The 26,034-nt window shown below is 52.9% G+C and overlaps 1 protein-coding gene and 1 long non-coding RNA gene across 2 annotated transcripts in view; one reads left to right on the top strand and one right to left on the bottom strand.

Moving 5' to 3' along the window:
- Window positions 1-3,960: 3,960 nt before the first annotated feature.
- On the bottom strand, window positions 3,961-6,927 carry LOC123578802. Its single transcript, XR_006702516.1, has 2 exons — window positions 5,391-6,927; window positions 3,961-4,942 (listed from the first exon to the last, which is right to left on the bottom strand). It is a non-coding gene; the product is annotated as an uncharacterized LOC123578802 (long non-coding RNA).
- Window position 6,928: 1 nt separating this feature from the next.
- Window positions 6,929-26,034, top strand: part of ANKRD33B (ankyrin repeat domain 33B) — an 84,909-nt gene continuing 65,803 nt past the window's right edge. Inside the window, 1 exon segment of the mRNA XM_045442002.1 lies at window positions 6,929-7,484. Within this exon segment, the coding sequence (XP_045297958.1) occupies window positions 7,131-7,484 (354 nt within the window). The 5' untranslated portion in view covers window positions 6,929-7,130.

The raw sequence follows: 26,034 nt of genomic DNA, 5'->3' as shown, positions 1-26,034 counted from the left end.
GACCAAGTGTGGTCAGGGGAAGACAAAGTGGTAAGCGTCTGGATAGCAAGAACCAAGAATGGGCCCAAGAACTGGCCAGTGGCTCTGAGCACCTCCCAGGGTGGGGACCACACCCACTTTTTTAGGACCCTTCTCTTTTAGTAGGGTGGGCTGGAGTAGGGTACGTTGAGAGAACGCCTACAGCCGAGAGCCCTAGGAGTGCTGGTTCGGGGAAGAAAGAAACTCAGTTCGGTATGAGGTATTTTGGGGCTGATAGAGTTCAGAAATGGTGCCATTCCCCTGACGACCTGGAGAAGGGCCCAAGCATCTGGGGCTCAAAGAGCAGAGTCCGACATGGTGAGCGGTGACAGGCCGTTGGTAACAGAGAGCCAGAGAATTAGGTGACGTCGAAAAAGCCGCCATGCTATGTCCTCCTAGGTATGTGTTGGGGGACACGATCCTGCCAGGGAGAATGGGGACCACCGGAGCCGCTTGGCCCTACGTGACAAGACAACAGTGACACGGGCAACCTCACTGCACCTCTCACCCGACACACGCACCCCGTTAGGTTTGAGTGGCCGAACGTGCTGGCACATCCCCTCAGCTGACCACCCCGCGTAAGGACTCTGGTCAAGCTGCTCCCCTCAACAGAGGAAGCCTTTCAGCTTGCCTCCCCAAATTCAAGGACGTTGTCGCGGGCCTGCTCTCTGTGGGGACATCGTGCAACCCTCCGGCTGGAGTGACCCCCGGCCCCGGATGGTGGCTCTCGGGGACACTGACCGCCTATCTGGTGAGCACGTGGGCCGGCACCCGCGTCTCCTCCCCAAGTCTAGCGGCTGCTTCACAGAGGGGGACCAAGCTGGAGTGCTTTTCTATCTATCCCTCCCATTAAACCAGCGCTAAACTTACAAACACTGTCCTAGGATACCTGCTGAGGGACGGGAGTGTGTGCTAATAAGGAAGAAAGCAGAAGCCAGGTCTCAAAGGGGAGCCTCTCCCTGAAATGTCCTTGCAGTCCGGTGAGGGGGACCAGCTGCCACCGCAGGGAATGTGGGCATGAGTCACTGGTGGCGGGGGGGGGGGGCGGGGAGGGCTCCGTGGAGGAAATCTATGATGAAATGTGCATATTGAGACATTGATTGTACATCTGCTTTGCTCAGTAAACCAGTTGACTGAATAACTCCAGATTGGGGGGAGGGGGGGAAGAATAGAACTTTGCGATTTTATCATCTTAAACTGGGGGATATGTTTGGTCCAAGAATGGAATACCAGAGTGCTCTGGTGAACTCTGGAGGGAACTCAGTTCACTGTCCTTCAGCCTTGCCCCTCTCCCACTGCCTTCCCCTTCCTGGAGTCCTGGGGGCCGCGAGTAAGGGGCATCCCTGCTTCCCGGCTCTGCCTTGAGGAGCCGCGGGGACTACCCTGTGGGCAGCCAGAGGGAGTCCAGGCGACCCTGTCTGTGTCTCCTCTCGGGGGCCACTGTTCAGGCAAAGAGCCGTGTGGAGACGTTGACTTTGGGTCAGAGCTGGAAATGTCCATGAAGAAGCCTCTGCAGGTCCCTTGGGGAAGCAGGGGAGGGGAAGAAGCAGATGACAGACATTCAAACAGTAACAATGGCAACCGAGAGGGGAGACATCGTCCTCCCACTCTGTGGACTCAGAGTGCTTGGAGGCTTTTCCAAAACAACATGTGACTTTTGTAATCTTCAAAAACACGTTTTTAGGGCGGCTCGGTCGGTTGAGCTTCTGAGTCTGGCTCTTGATTTCAGCTCGGGTCATGATCCCAGGGTCGTGGGATAGAGCTCCTTGTCGGGCTCCCGTGCTGAGCATGGAGTCTGCTTAAGATTCTCTCTCCCGCCCTCTCTCTCTTTCTCTCTCTCTCTGTCTAAAAAACAAAGAAAAAAAGCCACATTTTTTAAACGAGTAACTGAAACATGAACACTGGGGCTTGGTGAAGATTTATCTTGCAGAAAGTTCGTTTGTGAAAACACAGCAGAATGGGGGAGGCGGAGGGGGAGCAGAATCTGTTTTCAGATGCAGATCCGAAACGGGTTGTTGATGGCCGGGGACAGGTGCCGCGTGACATACGAGGACCCTGACAGGGAGGTCTTAAGAGTCCCCAGGGAGGAGGGCGCTGGATCTGGCTGTGGGGGAGGGAGCCTCCTCCACTGGCAACTGAGAGGTGACAAAGGCCAGAGAGGCAGACGAGTGTCAGCGAAGGTGACTGTGAGTCCAGAGGAGATTGGTTTCATCTTCTGTGTGGAGCAGGAGGCGAGGGCTCTGAGGAGGGCGGTGGGTTGGGCTTGAGGGCAGTGAGGAAGGTCTGAGAAGGCCCCTCAGGTCAGGTTGTGGGTTTGAGCCCCACGTAGGACTCTGTGCTGACAGCATGGAACCTGCTTGGGATTCTCTCTCTCCCTCTCTTTCTGCCCCTCCACCGTTCCTTCTGTCTCTCACACACACACAAAATAAATAAATAAACGTAACAAAAATTCCTGATATTAATCTGGCTTTACGGGAAACCACAGAAGGTCAGAAGCTGGCACATTGCCCTGGACGTTGCTCAGGGTCCCAAGTCCTCCCACCCAGGTGGGAATCCCAAGTGCACTGTTTTTGTTTTTGTTTTTGTTTTTGAATTCCGGAAGAAACCGAGACTTGGAAGTAGAAACGGCTTAAGAAAGTTCCGGTTCCTGTGCTCGATCGCGTATAAATCCAGAACGTTCCCAGACACAGCTGGGGCTGGCCTAGCAGCCCTGCCTGCCCTCTCCTCTAACAAGGACCCATTGAGCATCACTCAAGACGGCGAGGTACCCGCTTAGCTGCCGGACATCAAAAATACTAAGACTTGATTTGAATTTGGTGAACCCTCGGGTTTTAAGGAGGAGAGTTCTGCAAAAATTACTTGAGAACGGGGCTGTAAGAGCTATTCCAGGGGCGTGAACAAAGAAGCAGTGATGGCAGAAGGGCAGGGGTGGGGGCTGGGGGGGCCTTTGCCCTGTACTTGGGGTGGGAGGCCAGGGGTCATGGAGAAGCCTTCTGTTGTGTAAGTTGCTTGACAGCTTTTGACATCAGACGTCACTCCTCGAATTGGCCTTCAGAATCATAACCTCGGTCTTAGAAAAGAACCAACTTTATTCAGATGAAGCCCCAAGGCCTTTTGTCCTTGAGTCAACATGGCGTCCCTCGCTATGCCCCGTTACTGCTAATTCCTTGTCAAGAGCAGGAAAAAGGAAGAACTGGTATGAGGTGCCCTTGCACAAACGTCTTCCACATATTTACCCTCCAAGGCAGAAATCCTCCCTAAAAGCAAACGAAGCTGTTAAACGGTTAGACCCACTCAGGTCACGGCGAGAGCGGGCTCTTGTGTCCGTCAGTTGAAAGGCGTTAGGGCCAAACAGCAGGTAATCTCTTCAATAAGGAGATCCAGAAATACACACAGAGACTCTTCTACTTCTAAGCAGCTCAGGAAGGTAAGCTGGTCTCGTCATTCTATAGATTGATTTCAGGATACTCTAGGTTGCTTCCCTCCTTGTCATCAACCCAGGGAAATTTCCCAAAACTCCAGATCAAAGGGTTCTGGTTTGCTTAAACTGTTTTCAAAAAACGACTGACTGAAAGGTGTCCTGTGTCCCGTCACTTCTTCCTCTTCCCACACAGGCAGAGGGGAGCTTGCTGGAGCCCGCTGCTGACCTTAGAAGGCCATGTGCATCTCCAAGCTCCGTCTGGAAGTTGCGTTCCGAGGGGAAGGCGGGAACAAGAACAGGCAGCTTCTCAGCCTTTTCGCGAAGCCAAGCCTATGGGCTCCTCCACGGCCCCAGACCCACCCCGAGACCCCGTTTTCTTCCTTTGACACCAACCACAGGGACTGGCCTTATTCCCCCTTTTCTTTTAACTGTGCCTGTCATTCAGTCCGGACCCCAAGAAAGCAAGACGCAGGCCAGCCCTCGAAGCTCCCTCCCAAAGCCCAAAGCCCAGCCAAGAAACGTTTTCATGTTAATGAGCTTTATTGCTACCGGCCCGGGGAGGGGGAAGGGCAACAGGGTTAACAAAATTGATAAACACACTGCTTTTTCTTCTTTATTTGCAAGCATCTCTCTCGATTCTAGTGGGGAATCGTTTGTAACGGGCAGCAAAATTAATGCGTTCCCTATAATTAGTGTTTTTCTCCCATTGGGTTTAAAAAACCTTCTCCCCCCCGAATTAAGGTTATACCCACAGTATGCCTGAGTATATCCACAGTAATACACATTCAAAATGTACAACCTTTGGCTTCCAATTCAGCAGTGGTGGAGTCATAACAAGAAGCCGGGTCTGGTATCAGAATCTGCTCTTTACCCCAAACCACAATGCCTTTCCTACGAGAAAATAAAAAATAAGAAGCATTTTTCATTCCCCTCACATGGGCTAGCTCTCTGTGCCCACGGGGCAACATATTTGGAGAAGCAGATCCTTCAGAGCCGTTTATATCATCAAGACTTACGGTTATCTTAATTTTAATAACAGGGTAACTTCACAGTAATTGTGTGCTGAATTCCAGACGGACGTGCAAAGGTTTAAAACCACTCTCCCAGTCCATCCTCCCTCCAGCCCTGGTTCTGAACGGTGGGGTGGGCTTCGTCGTGGATCCGATACAGTTTCTCAAAATGTTGATTTACAGTTATCCTGGGCGTGTTGGCAGTTTTCATAAGCCACTTTCTCCTTGCTCTGCAGATCTTGTACACGTAACTTGTAAGTGTTGACTTTATTAAAAATACATATGCCTCATTTTGTGTTCTTTTGGCGACACTGAGAATCCATTGTCTTTGTGGTAAAAGGGGTGCGTTTCTAAAAGGGTTTGAAAACGGTCAGCCCGGGTTTGGAGTCTGGTCACTGGCAAATGGCCAGATAGTTCTTATTTGGAGTAAACGGCTCCACAAATTTATCTTTCAAGGGAAAACCCCATCCCGGTGCTATTTGGATCCAAATTTCTAAGAAAAGGAGGAAGTGGTGAACTCTGAACACAGGGCCTAAGTTATGTTGCTCAGTAGTGGGGAGACGAGGGCCACGGGGCTGCCAGACTCCAGAAAAGGGTGCGTGGGTTCTGGGGCTCCTTCCATCAGGGACCCCGCCGCAGCCCGCTAGAGTTCTTTCTTTGAAACCACACGCTGCCTTACAAGGTTGGGAGGGGAGGGCTAGCCAACTCAACCCTGACCTGGGATGGGGGTGGGAGGGCGGCATTTCAACTTGTAAATCCCCTGACTGTATTTGACGGGCCTCTGGAAACGCTACCACCACCGGCGACCCTGAAAAGGGGGAAATTCCCAGTGGGAATTTATGTAAATTTGGCCAGTTACAGAAAAAGGTGAGAAGCAAACCATGACTTGGGTATTTTTGACGTCGGAAAGAAAGTCCCGAGTACAGAAGGGAGCAGGGCACCTGAGTTCACTGCTAGCTCAGGGAGCGCTCAGGCGTGGATGCGTCTTCGCCAGAAGTCGCTGTCCGCCGCCCCCCGCACCCTCGTGAGCCCTGCGGACGCTGGGTTCTGAGCCGGCTCCGATGACACTGGAGGTCCGCGTGATCGCCACGGAGGGTCTCGCCCAGTGAGACAGGCTCACGAGGTCTCGCAGGTCAACCTGGCTCCGGCCCCACCGCGCACCCAGGGCATTTTTGACCGTGTTCCCCTACTGAGCCCCTCCGCTCGCCCTCCCAAGCCAGGGGTCCTTAAGCTAGCCGCCCCCCCCCCCCCCCGCGTGGTTTCGTCTGCCTGGTCGCGTCCACCTTGGGACCCCGGGGGCCTTGCCCGGGCCGGCCCCGGGTGGGCACGCTGTCAACAGCGGTGGAAAGGGAAAGGAGGGAGCGGGGGCAGAGAGACGCGTGGTCGTGCCCCTCGCGGGACCCGCATCGCCCCCACGACCCAAACGGTTTCTTCTGTCAAAGGGGCAACTCTTCCAACCCGGGCTCACCGCAGCGCCCTCCGCGCACAGCCTCTTCCGCGAGGCTGTTGCCCGCCGCACACCGTCTTCCCCGAGGTCGGGGGCTCTCCGCGGCAGACCTCCACCCCCAGGCCGGGGCGGCGGCGCCGGACCGGACCGCGGCAGTCTCCCGCGGCCCCGCTCTCTGCGTTTGGCAGCCGGCCGCCGTGTCAGCGCCCGGTCGCGGCCTCACGCGGTTCTCTGTCTTGACTCCGCAGATCCAGGCGCGGTGACATTGGCTAGGAGTGGGGGAGGAGGGAAGCCTCACAGCCCCGGCCTGGAGCCCCCCCCCCCCGCCGCCCCCCAGTTTCCACCAAGGCCCTGAGACGCCGCCCTAGGGTGGCTCTTTTAGGAGCAGCCTGCCAGCCACAGTGGGCCCGGGGGCTGCGCGACCGGGGGACTCTGCGGCCCCTCCCCTCCGGGAGCTCCCAGTTCAGGGGGGCGCGACCCGCCGGGCAGCCCCGGCCCCGCCGCCCGTGCACCCACTAGTCCTCCGCGCCCCGCGGCGACTCCCCGCTTTGAGCTCGGAGGGGAGTCGGCCCCCACCCCGAGCCCCGGCTCCCGGGGACGCGGAAAAGCGAGCTCAGTGGCTCCGACGCCGGGAAACTTCCAACCCCGACCGGGAGGCCTGACGCCCCGGGCGGTGCCGGGCCACGGCGGGTGGGAGGGGGGGGGCGCGGGGGAGGGGTGTTGGAGGCTCCCGGGGCGGGAAGCAGGCTCGGCTCGCGGGGTCCCCCGGCCCCCACCCTCGCCCTCCTCCCCGGGGCCGCCGAAGGAGAGGGCGGGGCCGCTCGCCGCCCGAGGCGCCGGCGTCCGGGCTCCCGGGGCCTTGCCGCTAGTTGTCGGGCGCGTGCGTTGCCGCGCTCCGGCGCCGGGGAGCCCTCGCTGCGCTCCGAACTTTTGCCGGGCGCCGGGGCGGGGGACCCGGGGCGCGCGCCTCCGCCCGCGCGGCCGCCCCGCCCTCCTCCCCCCCGCGCGGTCCCCGCCCGCCGCGCCCGGAAAGCCCCCGCGGCTCCTCCCACCCCCGAGGGGCTTTTCTCCCGCCTGCGGCGACTTTAGTCTTCGAGCGCGGCCGCCGGGCGCTCGTTTCCGCCGGGCCGGGGCCCGCGGAGCACGGCTCTTCTGGGGCCGCGGGGGACGAGGGGCGGTGACCTCGGAGCACGCCCCGCGCCCCGGTCTCCCGGCCCGCGCCCCGGCCGCCGGCATGGTGTTGCTGGCCGGGCCCGGGCCGGAGGGCGGCGGGGCGCGCCGCGTATCTCCGCAGCCGCCGTCCCCACCCCGGGACGCTCAGGCCGGGGAGGACCCTGCCGACTACGAGGAGTACGAGGACTTCTCGTGTCTGCCCGACACCCGCAGCATCGCCTCGGACGACTCCTTCTACCCTTTCGGAGGCGAGGAGGAATACGGCACCGCGAGCGCGGAGAGCGTCCCAGAGGGCGTCCCGGAGGAGGCGACCCTCCTGCGCGCCGCCTGCGCCAACGACGTGGGGCTGCTGAGGGCGCTGGTGCGGCGGGGGCCGAGCGCCGAGGAGGTGCAGGAGACCGACCGCAACGGCCGGGTAAGTTGGCTTCTCCGCAGGGTTCGGATCCCTCCCTGCCATGCCGCGCCACCCCGATCCCGGCTCTGCCCAGGCTCCCGCGGCGCCTCTGCCGCCGCCTAGAGCGCCTCTTCGTCGCTCTCTGGGCGTGCGGCGCGTGCGGCGCCGGGGGTGGCCTGCGCATCCCGGGCCGGGGTCACGGGCGGGGGTGTGGGGGGCGCTGCCCGAGGTCACAGCGCCGCGGGAGACGCCGCTAATCTCGCGTCCTCGCCGCCTCCTGGTCGCTTCCCGCCCCCGGAGTCCTCCTGCCCTTGAATTCCCCCCCCCACCCCCGCCCCCGCCCCCGGGGGCCCGCGCTCGGATCCAGGTTGGACACCTCTCGTCGGGGCTGTTCGATCTGGGCTCCCCTCGACCGTTACCCTTCCTCGCCTGCAGGGAAAACGGTTCTGCCCGGAGCACCACTGGCGCCCCTCGGTGACCTTGCCCTTTCCCTTCTACGCCCGAGCACGGGCGGGCGCCTCCAGGCCCCAGGGATTCGGAGTTGCTTCCCGGAGTGCCTGCCGCCCACCTCCCCCGCACCCAGCCCCCGGCCCTGCTGCCCCTGGTGACCCGCGTGGCGACCTGCGAGCGTGATCTGCATGGTCACCGTCAGGAGCCAGGGCCAGCCGGGGTCCCCGGAGGCAGGTTCTGGAAGGGCAGTGGAGGGGCAGACACCCACCAAATAGGGCCGGCAGAGGTGGAGGTGGAGAGAGGCACGGGGTATCCATTAATCACGTCAAGACTCACAGATGGCAGGGCGCATCTAGAAATGGAAAGAAAAAGTTGGCTTTCCAAGACTTGAGAATGACTAGAACAACCCAACACACGGAGGGAAAAACCGCACAGCGACCAAGTGCCCGTTAGCCTGCGCTGGGTGGAGAGCCGCAGCTTCTCACCTGTCACAGTCTCCAGGGGCGTCTGCAGCCTCAGCCTCGCACAACTCTGGAGTGCAGGTGCACCTGCTCCCCTGCCCTAGCTGACAGAAAGGCCGCGATTGTACTTGTGAGCAGTGACCCTGTGTCTTTGGCTCATCTCTGGAGCAGGGTGGTTTGTCTCTGCCTGTGTTAGGGGCTCGGCTCAGTCAAGTTGGGACCCGCTGGTGTCACTTTCTGCCACTGGGGCGGCTCGCTTGACACAGCGTGTGAAATGGCAGAAGGGACTGTGCTTGGTGCAGCCCTGAGCCCTCCGTGGCCTTGTGACTCAGGACAGTGCCTGTATCCCAGCTTCCCTCCCCCCTCTCTGGGAAGGTGCGTGGGCCGCTGGGGCCCTTTCGGCACCTCTGCTTTTGCTATTACTCAGGTGAGTTTTCACACACAGATGTGTACAGGAGAACTCTCTTTCCTGAAGGAGGCATCAGGCCCTGCTTTTAAGGAAGCCCCACCGGGATCTGGAAGAACATGGTGGGGGGCCGGTAGGTCCTGTGTCCTGGGCAGCCTGGGGTCTCCAGTGGGCCCGGGTGGGCAGAGGCCCAGCCTGGCTTGTCCAGCCCCCACTTCGAGGCTCCCCTGGGCTCAGCTTTATTATGTTCCCTTCGAGGGCAAAAAATAAAAGTTTGGGAACGGCCGCCTTCAAGCCAACTGAGAACGATAAGCCGATGCCAGGGGAGTTGGGCCTGACCAACTGGGTTTCTGGGCTACTTTTGAAAGCCACTCCCTCAGCATAGAGTCGGGGGAGGACAGTAGAAATGGACAGCGGAACAGGGTCCAGCCTCTCTGCCTCGGTTTCCTAGTTGTACCTCCTGGCGTGGTGAGTACGCGACCCCCTCATGCGCACGACGCTCTGACATGGCCCTTGTTTATTTTTTTACTTATTAAAAAAATTTTTTTTAACGTTTATTCATTTTTTTTAGAGAAAGAGACAGAGCATGAGTGGGGAGGGATAGAGAGAGAGGGACACATAGAACCCGAAGCAGGCTCCAGGCTCGGAGCTGTCAGCACAGAGCCCGATGCGGGGCTCGGACCCACGAACTGTGAGATCATGACCTGAGCTGAAGTCGGATGCTCAACCGACTGAGCCACCCACGCGCCCCTGACATGGCCCTTGTTTAGCATCTTGTCTGTTTCTCGCCAGCCTCCTCCGGCACTTTTCTCTTCTGCCAGGCAAAGCTCTTTTTCTCTCGGCTTTTCCCCTTGATTACAGACTCTCTCTTTGTTCGTCTGCATTGAGTCTCCTCCTCTCTGCTCCCCTCCAAATCAGGATGGAGAAATGGTACCCGTCTGACAGACTGCAAGACCCCTGGGCCCCTGTATCTTCTCATCAGGACCAAGTCCTGCGTTAGGTGCTTTGGGGGAGGAGGGAGGCCAGAGCTTCTGTTCTTCCCAGTGGCTCCTGGATTCTGTTGATCAAACAGCCTCCCTCTTCCTGTGAAAACTGAGAATTAAGTGTTGTAAAGTGCCAATACACGACCAGTGGCAAATGGGGTAGCAAGTCACTGCATAGCGTTTCTTACAGATGTATTTTGTGCCAGGCAGTGGTTAGGTCCCGTAGGAGACGTGGAGAAAAATCAAACAGTGCTTGTCTTTATGAGGCCACCTTTTATTTGAGGAGAGAACCCAGAGAGTAATAGCTCCTGGTGCTTAGAGCCAGAGGCAGGGCCCCCAAAGGCAGTCTAAAGAGATGTGGGGCTAATGTCTCCAATGCAAGCAGCTTAGAGCATCCCGGGAGCCCAGGGGAGACTTGGGGGGAGTGGAGGGAAGATGTTCTGATCTGGCTGACCGAGCCAAGGGGGTGTTGGCAGGGGCAGTATGGTTGGTTGTGGGGTGGGACAGAGAGGGGGGGATATAGGAGCCCGAGCTGGAGAGGCCAACCTGGGTCAGGTGGTAAGAGGCTGGCCCAGGGCAGCTGGCTAAGAAACAGGAGATTGGGAAGCCAGCTGTTTTCAGCATGACAGCGGTCAGCCTTGGGGCTGAGGTGTGCCTCTCCAGATGGCCACATGACTCGCTCACCCACTGTCCTTCAGGTTCTCATCTCAGGGGCACCTTCGCAGGGATCTAGCCAGCAGCCTCTGGAGCTGGGTAAGCACAGTCTAGGGGTTCAGGGATTGAGGGTGGTCATTTGAGAGAGCAGGTGACATCTGACTAAGATGTAGAGAAGATAGGTGGGGGAAAGCACACTGGGCAGAGGGCAAAGCAGGCGCAAAGGCCCTGAGGCATGAGCCCTTTGGGCCCGATCTACGAGCTTATCACAATGAGTGACAGTAAAAACCTTACAGAAAGCCCTAGAGAGAGGTTTGGGAGTAGAGGGGTAATTGCGCGAACAGCAGAATGCACAGCTCAGAGTTATTGCCCACAGCCAGGTTTCTAGAAGAGAAATGTCTGTAAAGGCTCTGAAAGGTTTTCTGGGTATACTTGTTGAGCTAATAATCTCCTGTTAGTGAAGAAGGGCGTGCTTCCTGAGCTGACAGATGTTTCATTTGGTTTGAGTAACCAAGGATCAGATGTGTCTTGTTTAAAAACGTGCTCTCTCCTGGCTCCTGAGATGGGTTTTATCTTGGATGTGGGTCAGCATACGGTTTTCTTCTAAAATATTTATTGCTCTAAAAGGCTTGCATACTTTAATATGCAACACGTAAATATTTGTCAAATGAGTCTCCAGTAACATTCAAACTGTGTTCTTGCTGTCATTTAGATTTATGGTGGTTTTGTTCCCTCTGACTTGGGGACACTGCAAGCTGCCATAATGGGACACTGCAAGCTGCCATAATTCTCTTTCTTCATTCTTCTCTTCCACTTATTATCTCCTGAGTTCCACCTTTATGGCTGTGACAGCTCTGGAGACAGGACTGAAGCCAAAGGACGTGTTTGTGCTGCTTTCCTTGTTGCAGAACAGCACTTTGCGTGTCAGATAGCTCTTGAACCAAATTAGACCCAATTACGCTAAATTGAAAATGTTGCACTCCCTTTTTTTATTGTTTATAAAATTTTTTTTTTTAATTTTTTTTTTCAATGTTTATTTATTTTTGGGACAGAGAGAGACAGAGCATGAATGGGGGAGGTGCATAGAGAGAGGGAGACACAGAATCGGAAACAGGCTCCAGGCTCCGAGCCATCAGCCCAGAGCCCGACGCGGGGCTCGAACTCACGGACCGCGAGATCGTGACCTGGCTGAAGTCGGACGCTTAACCGACTGCGCCACCCAGGCGCCCCTATAAAATTTTTTTTTTTTTTTTTTTTTTTAATTTTTTTTTCAACGTTTATTTATTTTTGGGACAGAGAGAGACAGAGCATGAACAGGGGAGGGGCAGAGAGAGAGGGAGACACAGAATCGGAAACAGGCTCCAGGCTCCGAGCCATCAGCCCAGAGCCTGACGCGGGGCTCGAACTCACGGACCGCGAGATCGTGACCTGGCTGAAGTCGGACGCTTAACCGACTGCGCCACCCAGGCGCCCCTATAAAATTTTTTTTAATGTTTATTTTTTGAAAGACAGAGACAGAGCGTGAGCAGGGGAGGGGCAGAGAGAGAGGGAGACCCAGGCTCTGAAGCAGGCTCTAGGCTCCGAGCTGTCAGCACAGAGCCCGACGCGGGGCTCGAACTCACAGACCGTGAGATCGTGACCTGAGCCGAAGTTGGATGCTCAACTGACTGAGCCACCCAGGCGCCCCCTTTTTTTTAATGTTTTAAAAAATGTTTCTTTTTTAGAGAGAGAGAGCACGAGCAGGAGAGGGGCAGAGAGAGAGAGAGTGGGACAGAGGATCCAAAGCAGGCTCCGCCCTAACAGCAGACAGCGCCAAGCGGGGCTTGAACTCACAAAGGGTGAGATCAGGACCTGAGCTGAAGTCAGATGCTTAGCCAGCTGAGCCACCCACGCACCCCTGTTGCACTCCTTTCTTGCTGTAACTCTTCTCACATATGGTTAACTTCTAGGGACTCTCCAAAGGCCCCTCCGCCCCTTTGTCTCTTGTCTCTCGGTTCAGCAAAGCCCCAACTCGGCACGGGCGAACCTTTCCTTCACTCGCGTTTTATACATTTGCAGCAGTGACAGGGCCTTTTATCTTGACACACCCGTAAGGAAAAATTTGGGTTCGATTTTTGTTTTTTGTTTGCTTTTCGAATGCAGCAGGGAGATTTACAAACTTGGGAATCACCTTTCCCCAAACCGAGACTCAGGTGGTTTGGAATTCACACCCAGCCCTTCGGTGGCTCCCAGGCCTCATGCACTGAATGTGCCGAGAGTGGCCTCGCGTTGATGAAAAGTGACTTCTGGCCTCTGTGGAGTTGAGGGCCGGCAGGCAGTCAAGCGCGAGAGCTTGTGGGCAGGGAGCTTGACTTTGCTGTTGGGGATGTATGTTAGTGTGTTATCGTAGGTTCTGAAGTGTGGGGGAGGGGTGGGAAGGGAGAACAAGAGATTAGACCGGAGCCCAAGGGGCGGGAGCAGAGAGGCGGTCAGCTGAAACCGACACGTGCATGCGGCAGACAGGCTGACCGGTTTGTGTTTCTTCCTCCCCAGGGACCATGCAGGGGTGGGGGCTTTGCTCTGGGCCCAGCATCAGTGGGGAGGTCCGTGTGCTTTTCTGAATCTTTGCTTTTATTTTATTTTATTTTATTTTATTTTATTTTATTTTTATTTTATTTTATTTTATCTTATTTTATTTTATTTTATTTTATTTTTAAGTTTAAGTTTGTTTAGTTATTTTTAGAGAGAGAGAGAGAGGGAGAACACAAGCAGGGGAGGGGCAGAGAGAGAGGGAGAGAGATTCCCAAGCAGGCTCCACACTATCAGTGCAGAGCCCGCCGGGAGCTCAAACTCATGAACTGGGAGATCACGACCTGAGCCGAAATCGAGAGTCGGACGCTTAACCGACGGAGCCACCCAGGTGCCCCATCTCTGATTTTTCTTTTTTTAAGGGTGTACTTTTTTAAGAACAGTGTTAGATTCACAGCAAAATTAAAGGGAAGGTACAGAGATTTCCCATCGACCTCCTGTCCCAGCACATGCATAGGCTCCCCCGTTACCAACATCCGCAAGCAGAGTGTGTATTTGTTACAACTGATGAACCTGCATTGACCCATTAGGATCCCCCAAATCCATGGTTTACATTGGGGTTCATTCTTGGTGTTACACATTCTGTGGGTTTGGACGAATGTGCCCATTATTATACCATTAAGAGTCTCCCGTGTGTTTTTGATACAACTGTACCCGTTTTCCTGGGACACAAGAATGTGGAATAAGGAATAACTGTGACACCCCCAGGGCGTGTAGGACAGTAAACATTCTGCTAAGGACGGTCCAGCTCAGCTGATCTTGGCTGGACTTGAGAGCAGCGGGAGTCTGCTGAGGATGGCAGGACCAGGGAGGTCTTATCTGGGGTGACTCTGTCCGGTGGGTTTTCTCATCCTCCAGCAGGCTGGCCTGGGCTTGTTCTCCAGGGCAGGAGAGCGAAAAAGGATCAGCGTCCCTTCTGCTGAAGCAAGTCACAAGGCCAAGCGCTCTTAAGGGTGAATTTGCTTTTGTTTGTAAAAGATGTCATTCACTAACCCTGAGCATTTATTTGTTTATTTTAAACTTAGTTTTTTGAAAGAAAATTTCAGATAGACTCCCAAATAGAGGGTACTAAGAGCCTCTGCCTCCTAACCATCCAATATCAGTAAGCATCAGTTCCTGGGGCACCTGGGTGGCTCAGTTGGTTAAGCGTCTGACTCTGGATTTCAGCTCAGGTCACGATTTCACGGTTCATGAGTTCGAGCCCTGCATCAGGCTCTGCACTGTCAGTGGGATTTTCTCTCTCTCTCCTTTCTGTGCCCCTCTCTTGCTAGCCCCACCCCTCTCAAAATAAATACACATTAAAAAAAAAAAAAAAGCATCAGTTCCCAAAGTCCTGTTTTAATTTAATTTTTCTGAGTTTTTTTTACCCATTGTTTTAGATTTTTGAAAAACTCTTTAATGTCTGACTTTATAGTATAAGCTAAATTCTTATATTTGCTTCTATATTTAATCTACTATAAAATGGTCTTTTATTTTATTTATTTATTTATTTTAAAAAATAATTTATTGTCAAGTTAGCTAACATACAGGGTGCTCTTGGCTTCGGGATTAAATTCCCATGATTCATCACTTACGTACAACACCCAGTGCTCATCCCAACAAGTGCCCTCCTCAATGCCCGTCACCCTTTTTCCTCTCTCCCCCCAACCCATCAACCCTCAGTTTTGTTCTCTGTATTTCAGTTTCTTCTGGTTTGCCCCCCTCTCTATTTGAAACTAATTTTTTCCCTTTCCCTTCTTCCCCCATGGTCTTCTGTTAAGTTTCTCAAGTTCCACACGTGAGTTAAAACATATCTGCCTGTCTCTGACTAATTTCACTTAGTATAATACCCTCCAGTTCCATCCACATTGCTGCAGATGGCAAGAGTTCATTCTTTCTCATTGCCAAGTAGTATTCCATGGTATATAAAACCACATCTTCTGTATCTATTCATCAGTTGATGGACATTTGGGTTCTTTCCATAGTTTGGCTATTGTTGAAGGCGCTGCTATAAACATTGGTGTGCATGTGGCCCTATGCATCAGCACTCCTGTATCCTTTGGGTAAATTCCTAGTAGTGCAATTGCTGGGTCGTAGCTCGGGTGAAGGTTTTAGAAATTTAGAAAGACCCTAGTCCTGGGATTTTGGAGCTGGAAGAGATTTTAGAGGTTGTTTGTGCCCACCTTTTTGTAGTTGAAGAAAGTGAGGCTTAGGGGAGAAGGCATCTAGTACGTCAGGAGAGCCGGGTTCTAGAAGGACCCCAGGCTGCTCCCGCTGCTCCGTTGAGCCCCCCATGGGTCTCTCCACTGTGCCCTTGCCTCCTCTGGGTGTCCATGGGGAATGGGGTAGTGGTTGGGGTGATTTTGAACATCAGATTGCTTTTTCATCCTGTACTTGTAAGGGAAGACTAAGGCAGAGGCGTTCTAGAAATATGAAATAACAAGGTATACGAACTCCTGGAATACCATTTATTCGTCTGACATTTATATCAATATAATATGCAAGCTATTCAAAGCGATTTTGCATGAGAACTGCTACATATGGCTTTGAGATAGGAAACACTCTAAGTATTTAACTAATTGTTTAAGTTGCTAAAATCCAAGCCGTCCTGTCAGATGTTTAGGTCAGTAACTCTAATGGTTATGGGATAATTCAGATTTTCTCTTCTTCCTGAGTCCGTTATGGAAATGTCTGTTTTTCTGTGGAAGTCTCCTATGTTTTCTAAGTTTTGAAGGTCAATTGTCGGAAGTTTTTATAGAGTTTCCTTTTTAATGTTTGTTATAACTGTCTTATAGCTGTTTTAGTATATTTTTAAATTTGTGCTGTTTCTCTTTTGTGATGAATATCATACAAAATATCCATCCAATTACTTCTTTTAGAGAGTCAACTTTTGCTCTTTGTTCTTTTTTTAAAATTTTTTTTTAATGTTTTATTCATTTTTGAGACAGAGAGAGACAGAGCATGAACGGGGGAGGGGCAGAGAGAGAGGGAGACACAGAATTGGAAGCAGGCTCCAGGCTCTGAGCCATCAGCCCAGAGCCCGACGCGGGGCTCGAACTCACGGACCGCGAGATTGTGACCTGGCTGAAGTCGGACGCTTAACCGACTGCGCCACCCAGGCGCCCCTCTTTGTTCTTTTTTTAAGTAGGGCTTCCGGCTCAGTGCAGAGCCCAGTGTGGGGTTTGAACTCACGACCCAGATATCAAGACCTGAGCTGAGATCAAGAGTGGGATGCTTAACCAGTTGAGCCGTGCGGGCACCCCTCTGGATCTGTTTCCTCACTATTTCATCAGTTTCTGTCTGTAAAAATATTATTTCCTTCAGGTTTATTAAAGTAACAGTTTTGCTTTTCCTACAAATTGGATATACAGTATTTTCTTATTGTTCTAATTTACATTAGGATTTCTTTTCTTCTTCCTTTTTTATTTATTTCAGAGAGAGCGCATGGGGGAGGGGAAGAAGGAGAGGGAGAGAGAGAATCTTAAGCAGGCTCCAAGCTGTCAGCACAGCACATATAGACCATACTGAGAATATGGTCTATACGATACTTACTTGAAATTTCTTGAGACTAGCCTTACAGCCTATTGGGTCAGTTATTCTAAATGAAAACCAAGTGATAGTCTATGATTTCTCCAAATTAAGTAGTTCCATACATAAAATAGTATGTAATTCCTTTTTTTAAAAAAAATTTTAATGTTTATTTTTGAGAGAGAGAGAAAGGGAGAGGGCCAGAGAGAGAGGGAGACACAGAATACGAAGCAGGCTCCTGGCTCTGAGCTGTCAGCACAGAGCCCAACGCAGGGCTCGAACTCGTGAACTGCGAGATCATGACCTGAGCCAGAGTCAGACACTTAACCAACTGAGCCACCCAGGCGCCCCTGTAATTCCTTTTAATTAAAAGAAATAAGAAGGTTGTAGAGAAGTTGTTAACATATGTGAACAAGGAAAGTATGTTTCATTCAAGACAATTGGGAAGTAATTTTTTTAGACAGGCTGGTGGAATGATGGTGTAGGTATGGGTGTGTGTGTGTGTGTGTGTGTGTGTGTGTGTGTGTGTTCTTATGGAGTCAGATTTTAAGATGAAGTAGGATGTTAAGAATCCTTGATGTTATCCGTTGTGTGTGTACATAAACGAGACTGTTTTCAAGTGATGTTCTTATAATTTTTTTTAATGTTGATTTATTTTTGAGAGAGACAGTGCGAGCAGGGGAGGGGCAGAGAGAGAGGGAGACACAGAATCCGAAGCAGGCTCCAGGCTCTGAGCTGTCAGCACAGAGCCCGACGTGGGTCTCGAACTGATGAACCATGAGATCATGACCTGAGCTGAAGTCGGCCGCTCAACTGACTGAGCCACCCAGGTGCTCCTCAAGTGATGTTCTTAAGTTTGAAAGACAATTGAAGGTGAATTTTACTTATTTCTACCAAGTCAGAGATAGGAAATTACAGTAGACATGAAATCTCGAGTGACGGCTCAGTGGCAAAATTGGGTTGGAGTCGTGGGACTGAGAGCAATTTCAAAGTCACAAAAACAGATGTATGCTTCCCAAGGTGTATTCATGTCAGCTCCGAATAAGTTCAATCCGGAGTAGGCAAGTGATGGGATGTGGAGTCAAGCATTTCTCTCTTGCTTCTGTTTCTGGGATTTAACTGACTCCTGGATCAGATACAGCAGCTGCCGAGCAAGGGCCATTCCAGCGGAGAGAGGCCAGGCGGGGGGTGTAGAGGCGAGCCCCTTGAAGAGGCAGGAGCAGGGTGTTACATAAATTCAGCGTCGCACATTTCCTGAGACGACGGAAGGTGCAGGAAGTTGATTTAAACATAAAGGAAGGTGGGCAATTAGGCTGTGTAATTCCATTTGTGTAACATTCTTGAAATAATGCAGTTGTAGCAATGAAGACCAGCTTATGGGTTGCCGGGGCTAGGGTTTCTGAGAGAGGAGGAGTGAGGGGCTCCCTAACGGGGTGGCAGGCGGGGGCCTGTGGTGACGGCCTGGCCTGCATCTGGACTGTGGTGGTCGACACGTGGGTTGAAATGGCAGAGAATCACCCCACCCACCCCACAGCTGAGCAAGCTCTGTGGATGGTGGCCATGTGCATTTCATGGTGGTGCCCCTGCCCCGTAATTCTGTCACATGTCGACACCGGGGCGGGGGGTGGGGGGGGAGGGGGCGGTTTCTGTGAATCTATCATTCTTTTTTTTTTTTTTTTTTAAGTATTTATTTTGAGAGTGAGAGAGAGCAGAGGAGGGACAGAGAAAGGGGGGCAGTGAGAGGGAGAGGGAGAGAGAGGGAGACAATCCTAAGCAGGTTCCTCACTGTCAGCACATGGAGCTCGAACCCACAAACCATGACCTGAGTCAAAATCAAGAGTCAGACGCTTAACCAACTGAGCCACCCAGATGGCCCGTGTCATTATTTCACGATCACCAGTATAATAATGAAGGAAGGCAGCCCTTAAAAGTGGTTAAGGTAGAGATATTTTATGTCAATTTTACCACCATATAAAAATTGGAAAATAAAATGAAGGCACGCATTACCTTTTATCTGTAGCCTTACCACCATGAATAGATCAGTTTTAGATATATAGTTTTTAGAAAAGCAAAGCAGTGTCAGACCTGGTTAATGTGTGGGAATGGCACCCCCTGGGAATATTAGATGTATGAGCCATTGCCACCGTGCACTGGCATCACATGAGAGCTTTTCCCAAATACAGGATCCCAGGCCCTCCTGAGACCTACTGGACCAGAATCAGTACTTTACTCAGGCCTTGATGTGATTGGCACGTACACCCGTTTGAAGAGCTCTGGGACTTTTCTTAGAGCAGGTTGGTGGCCAAAGATGGCGGGCTCAGGTTGGTTACATGACCGTGGACAAGTCACGCGATCTTTTCGTCTTGAGTTTCCTCTAGATCCCCAGCCGTAAAATGGGGATGCTTATTATAGAAATAACAACACGTTACTGAGGCTCGAGGCAGAATGCACATCACAGGCACTCAGTAAGTGGAACTGTTGTTTCCATGGCGAGTTAATCTCAAGATGGTTTCCAGTACGGCTGTTCCAATTTTAGCCAAGAGAAAAGGAGGAAGCAAGATAATGGCATGTCTAGTTGGTGATGACTCTTCTGTAACCACAAGAATGTTGAGGGTGGAGCCCATGTTGAGCGTTTATACTCAGCGAGCGGCAGTTGGTGCCATGGGTGCAAATGAAGCCAGGTGTCAGGGTAGATGGGAGGGAGAGAAGGGTGTGGCGCCCCATCTTGGTGCATCTTGGGAGCGCCTGTGATTCCAGATGGGTGGAGACTGAGACGCTGCCTCAGGAAGTGGAGGGGAAGCAGTCTGAGGCTTGGAGGAGAACGAGAAGGGTTTAGACTCCCAACTGATGAGGAAGGAGAGCACTTCGAGGAGGGGAAAGATGGCATATATGTGCTGGGGGATCATTACAAGCCTTTCTCGTTCTTCAGCATTGTCCTCGAGTGCAGGTTAGTGCGGAGAGCCCTGGAATCGAAGCCCTGGTCCATCCGGAGACTCTCACGGTCTGATGCCACTGCAGCGGGTTTCCAGAGTTTCCTTCCGTTTCTACTTTTCCTTGACATGGTCGAGCCAGGCATTCCAAAGGGCCTGGCCCTGCCCCTTCTGTCAAGTTGGTCGGTCTGTATGGCTTCCTCCCAGACCTTCCAACTTTTGTATTTGAAAACACGAGGGACAGTAGTCATGTGCTAAAAACAGCAGTGGTGACTCAGCTCCTCGGTCAGTTTTACCAGCGCTGTGAGTTCCGTCTTTTCTCTTTCGGGTTAGATAATGGGTGGGTTTCTAGGAAATCACGTCCATTTATAGCAGTGCCAAGCTGCACCGGACTCAGCCGAGGAGACTTTGAAGCCAGGTTGCTGCGCGGTGGGGTCCTTTTGTTACCAGGAGATGCGTCTCCCTGCTGACTGTCCTGCCTCACGGGATCCAGATCTTTGGGGGACCTGTTTCGTCCACAGTGGAAAGAGACATAGGCACCGAGGAGTGGGGAAGGAGCGACCCTGGTGCATCTTGTCACCGCACATCCTCCTTTGTTGAAGGGTGGGCTGGGACAAGCCACCTCGGATGTCTCTGGCACATCTTCCCTGCGTTGTGATGGAGTGGGGAGGCCGCCTTCAGCGGGCTCACGATGGCCCTGCGGGGTTATCATCCTGCTCCGTTGCATCTGGGAGTTTCCTGCGGCAGCCCTGAAAGTCCTACCTCCTGGGTGGGAAACCCCCGTGCCCTGGCAGATCCAGGTGGTCCGTCACCTGTTGGGGCCACATACGAAGCGTCCCCAAGAGAAGCTGAAAGACCTGCTGACCACAGATTTCCTCCTTTAGTGGCACCTGGACTTCTTATCTTGGAGGAAAGCTGTTGTGTTAACTTGTATTGGTGGTGGTGGTGGGGGGGGGGGGTTGTCCCTGGGAGGGAAGCATTGACCTAAATTTAGTTGCTCAGACTGTGTTTTTGTTTTACGTTTATTTATTTTTGAGAGGCAGAGAGAGCACGAATGGGGGAGGGGCGGAGAGAGAGGGAGACACAAACTCTGAAGCAGGCTTCAGGCTCTGAGCCGTCAGCACAGAGCCCCACGTGGGGCTCGAGCCCACGAACTGAGAGGTCATGACTTGAGCCAAAGTCGGATGCTCAACCGACTGAGCCACCCAGGCGCCCCTGTTGTGTTTTGTTTTAAAATAGATTCTATGCCCAATGTGGGGCTTGAACTCATGACCCCAGATCAAGAGTTGTATGCTTTACCGACTGAGACAGCCGGGCACCTCTGGGCTGTCTTTTGTTTTGTTTTGTTTTGTTTTGTTTTATCATGCTACAGCACCCACGTGGGACACATGACAGGTGTAGCTTCTTGAGGGTACTTTTGGGGGGCAGGGGAGCCCTTGATCAGGAAGGGCCCTCGGGTGGGTCCTGGAGAGGAGGGTTGAGTCTCCATTGCCACATGTGAAAAGTAGGATAAATACGTTTCCCTAAAATGCACCAGGAACTCTGAGGTGAATTTGAAATTTTCTTTGGTGTCGACACATCTAAATCCATTGGTTTTAGAATGAGGTATGAGTGAATTGAGTTATTTTTTTTAAAAAAACCAGAACTGGGGTGCCTGGGCGGCTCAGTCAGTTGAGCGTCTGACTCTAGATTTCCACTCAGGTCATGATCCCAGGGTCATGGGGTCGAGCCCTGTGTGGGGCTCTGTGCTAAGCATGGAGGCTGCTAAAGATTCTCTCTCCCTGTGCCCCTTTCCCCTGATTGTGCGCTCTCTCTCTCTCTCTCTCTCTCTCTTTCTCTCTCTCCCCCTCCCGTTCTCAGTAAGATGCTGAGTAAGATGCTGTTAACTTATTTTGATCGTGCTCAGTAAGATGCTGTTAACTTATTTTGAAAGGATTCCCAGTGGGAGTGCCTGGGTGGCTCAGTTGGTGGAGTGTCCATCTCCTGACTTCAGCTCAAGTTATGATCTCATGGTTTGTGAATTCGACCCCAGAGTCCAGCTCTGTGCTGACAGCGTGGAGCCTGCTTGAGATTCTCTCTCTCCCTCTCTCTCTGCCTCCCGGTCACTCGTGTTTGCTCTCTCTCTCTCTCCCTTTCTCAAAAATAAATAAATAAATAAACATTTTAAAAATAAAAAAATAAAGGGTTCCTAATGTTAAATCAATGGAGGGGCCCTTTGAAAAGAGCTAAAAACTCCGTTTGTTTGCATTGGGCTGTTTCCAGGTACCATTTTGCAAATGACTTGATTTCGACCTAAGAGCTTTGGCAAATACGTGGGGCCTGTATTTCCTTATCAGCAACATGTGTACTTTAGCAAAAAGTTTCTGTAAAAAAGAAAAAAGCTCTTTTTTTCAAAGGAGTGGCTGTTCCTGAATGTTGGCTGTTTCAAACATGTTTTTACCCCATTCCAGAGTTCTCTGGGGTCTCTTTTATCGGGGAACTAATCTCATCATGCAACTCCACCCTCCTGACCTCATCACACTCCAGAGGCCCCACCTCCTAATACATCAAGTGCTGAAGAACTTTTTAAAAATGATTTAAAATATTTTTCTACTTGCAGAGGAGGTACGTAGTTTATTTGTATAATATGTGGAGAGAACCACAGGTGCCCGCCTTTCTTTTTCTTTGTTTTTTTTTTTTAATTTTTTTTTTTTAACGTGTATTTATTTTTAAGACAGGGAGAGACAGAGCATGAATGGGGGAGGGTCAGAGAGAGAGGGAGACACAGAATCTGAAACAGGCTCCAGGCTCTGAGCTGTCAGCACAGAGCCCGACGCGGGGCTCGAACTCACGGACCGCGAGATCGTGACCTGAGCCGAAGTCGGCCGCTTAACCGACTGAGCCACCCAGGCGCCCTGGTGCCCGCCTTTCAAAAAACCCAAGGGGGTCCACCTGGAGATTTGGATGGGTTCACATGAAGACGGTCTCTGTGTCTGAAAGGGTAGAATTCTATTGTTCTGTGATTAAAAAAAAATGTTTACATGAGTAAAATTAAGTCGTCATAGGATGTCCAGGAATAGAAAAACCATTTTTGTTCACAGGACAGCTAATGTAAGTCTTTAAGGTTCGGAGTGATGGGGAATCCCCCAAAGGCAAACTCGAAGGAAGTAATGCGAAGGGGAAAGTGAAGGAAAATGAGTGTGTTAACAGCAGCCGCATTGGTACAGTTGAGAGGACTTGGGGACATTCACAGACGAATGTCAGCATCCCCTCTGAGAAAACCTTGTACCTCCAACTGTGACCCTCTATCCCAGCTGCCCCTTTAGCCACAGGCAGCCACTAATCCGCTTTAACCATTTACATTATTTACGAAAGGAAATTTATGAAGGAAGAACCAGATCCCTGTCACTTTATGGCAAGACATCATGACATTTGACTCAATGAAAGAACGCAGCCTTCGCTCGGCTGCAGGAAACACCGGCCGCGGGCGCGATGGGGTTAACATGATGGGGTAACGTGCTGGTCCCGCCTTCACGCGTCTTAACCATAAACTTCCTAGAAGTTGCGATGTATGAACAGGACTGAAGTCTTCACAAAAGCGTGCCCAGCCCCAAACCTGACCCGTTTCACACGGAGCATCAGGCCGAACTGCCCTCTCGGGCATCCCTCCGTCGTCTTGCTGACTGGTCACTGAGGTCCTCAAAGTGCCCAGCAGCGTCAGCAGCAGCTGGGGATGCACTCCTGACTTGTTGGATCCGAAATTCTGGGGTGGGGTTGGCGCCCTGTGGTCAGCAAACCCTCCAGGACATTCTGACCCTCAGCTCTGAGAAGCCTGATGGGTTGCACGTGTATCTCCTGGTCAGTGTTTCAGTTCAACCTGGGAGGCTTTCTGTCCCTCCCAGGCGCATCCTGGCTTTCTGTTTTGAAGAGAGGAGGGAGGGAGTGTTCTTCAAGCTTGTTACCCCCACCCCCTTTTCCTTGATCCTGCATCAAGGGATAGCAGTGTTTCCTTGGGCTGGCCAAGCTGGTTTTGCCCTTGACCTGTGTCGCGACAGGGACGGGAGCAGGGGAAGTGCTCAGTCAAGGCCAAGGACACACAGCTGCACTGCCGTCACCCCTGCCCTCGGAGCACGAAGCCCCTCCCCGAGTGGGTCTGGACCCCCTCAAGCCCTCGCTCCTATCCACTCATTGCTGTCTGCCCAGCCCCTTCCATCCTGCCCTCTCTCTTTCCCTTCTTGTTACAATAGACTCGGAACCCTTCTAAACAAGGGAAAAAAAAATCCAAAACCAAACAAACCCTAATCTCACCTGCCCCAGTGGGTTGGCTCTGATGGGATCCTGAAGTCCTCTGCTTTCCAAGGCCAAAGGCATGTGGGGCGGGCGGGTCTGTGCCCAGTGCTTGGTGCCCAGCCGTGACCGTGGGGGCTCTCTCAGGACCTCTGCCTTCTCTGGCTTTGCAACTCTCCTCGTGGCTCTGTGGTTGGGTGTTATGAAAGCATCTGTTCTGGGGGCCCAGACTGACTATTGTCAGTACTGGAAAATGACATCCCCTTCTGCACGGAGGGTGGGGGATAACGCAGCTTGGCTGGGCTTTGGAGCCCCTTCCGTCCCCTTCGGCCGGGTGCCCTTGGTCTGAACAGTCTGCTGCATGATCCTAACAGTGGCCTGACCTCGGGGCACCCCCAACCCCCCCGAGCCCCTGTGAAATGCTCTGCAGCTGGGGTCACACACACTGAAGCCACCTCCTTGGACCCCATAGGCTTCTTGTCCCCTGCTCACTTTCTGGTTTCACCTGGACTTTCTGGTGTCCATTTCTTTGCCCATTTCCTGAGCCTCTTGCCATGGGTTTGTCCCTCCCCTCCCTGTGGTGGCTGTTTTTAGACATCAGCTTGGGCGAGGCTATAGCACCAAGTTACTCAGTCACACACTGGTCTCTGAGTGCTGTGAGGGTACTTTGTGGATGTGGTTACAGCTACAGTGACTCAAGGAGATTGCCACCACTAATGTGGGTGGGCCTGGTCTAATCAGTCGAAGGCCTTAAGAACAAAAACTGACTTTTCCGGGCGAAGGAGGAATTCTGCGTCAAGACTAACATCAGCCCCTGCCTGAGTCTCCAGCCTGCCAGCTCTCCTGCTCGTATGACCCATTCCTTAAAATACATCTCTCTCTGTCTACATCTCCTGCTGGCTGTGTCTCTCTGGAGAGCCCTGACTCACACATTCCCTTAGGAAGACTGGCTGCTGGAAGAGCCCCCTCAAGGCCTGTTCTGCCGTTGCCAGCCCTCAGCCCTGCACAGCACTCCCGGAGTCATACCCGCATTCGGATCGGCCGCGGGATTTCTTGCGCCAAACCTCCCAACGTCTCCTACTTTACGTGTTTGCAACACGGCTCGTTGCCACCCTCCAACATTTGGCATTATCGCCTCTGCCTCCAGGGCTGGTGTCGTGGGTGTGCAACCTGTGCCACGCTCCGGGCCTTGTGCTTAAAAAAGGCCCCCTGTGTGGTGCCATGCTCTGCTGTCGCTTTCTGGAAATTCTTAATGATTTTGAACCAGGGCCTGGCGTTTTCATTTTGCATGGGGGCCGCAAATCACAGGGCCGGCCCTGGTGGTCCGCATCCTGGGGCAGGCCCGGCCTCCCCCATCACGTCACTTTCTAAGTTCCGGACGGGCCTGGGACGGCCTCCCCCTTGCCTTTGGGGTTTCACACCGCTGCTCTAATTCGGGGCTCTGCGACATCTCCCTGAAATAGATGCCGAGCTTCCTCTCTGGTCTCCGCCCGCCTGTCCTTGCCACTTGCCACTCTGTTCTGCCGCTACTTCTGGGTTTGTTTTCACACACGTGGCTTTCAGTACAGGAGCAGCATCTCCGGAAGCACTTCCTTCAAGGCCCCCTGCAGGAAAGCTCCAAATGCCTGAGTTTCGACTGCTGCCCTTGCTGTCGGTAAGGCGACAGCACCGGGTGACTTGGTGTCCCCCCAGCCGCGTGCCGTGCCCCCTCCATGCCACGGCAGATCCTTACTGTCCCTGGACCCACGCCCGTCCCCTCTCTCTACTGCAGGGCAGTCTTAGATACCACTTTTTTAAAAAAATGTTTTTATTCACTTTTGAGAGACAGGAAGAGACAGAGTGTGCGTGAGCAAGGGAAGGGCAGAGAGAGAGGGAGACACAGAATCCGAAGCAGGCTCCAGGCTGTGAGCTGTCAGCACAGAGCCCAACGCGGGGCTCGAACTCACAGACTGCGAGATCATGACCTGAGCCAAAGTCGGACGCTTCACCGACTGAGCCACCCAGGCGCCCCTAAAATTTTTTTGTTTTAATGTTTGTTTATTCTTTGAGAGAGAAAGAGAGAGCACGAGCAGGGGAGGGGCAGAGAGAGAGGGAGACACAGAATCCGAAACAGGCTCCAGGCTCTGAGCTGTCAGCACAGAGCCCGACGTGGGGCTCGAACTCACGAACCACAAGATCGTGACCCCAGCCGAAGTCGGACGCTTCACCGACGGAGCCACCCAGATGCCCTCAGATGTCACTTTTGCAGGGATCTTTCTCCGACACCTCCTCACACGCTGGCTTCTCTCTGGGGTTCCCAGCACGGTTTGCAACTTGTTTACAAAACTCCTCTGGCTTTGCTTGATA

The sequence above is a fragment of the Leopardus geoffroyi genome, chromosome A1 (genome assembly GCF_018350155.1).
Source record: "Leopardus geoffroyi isolate Oge1 chromosome A1, O.geoffroyi_Oge1_pat1.0, whole genome shotgun sequence".
Taxonomy (NCBI): Eukaryota; Metazoa; Chordata; class Mammalia; order Carnivora; family Felidae; genus Leopardus; species Leopardus geoffroyi.
The sequence above is the reverse complement of the archived record's forward strand: the minus strand, read 5'-3'. Positions and strand labels throughout refer to the sequence as shown.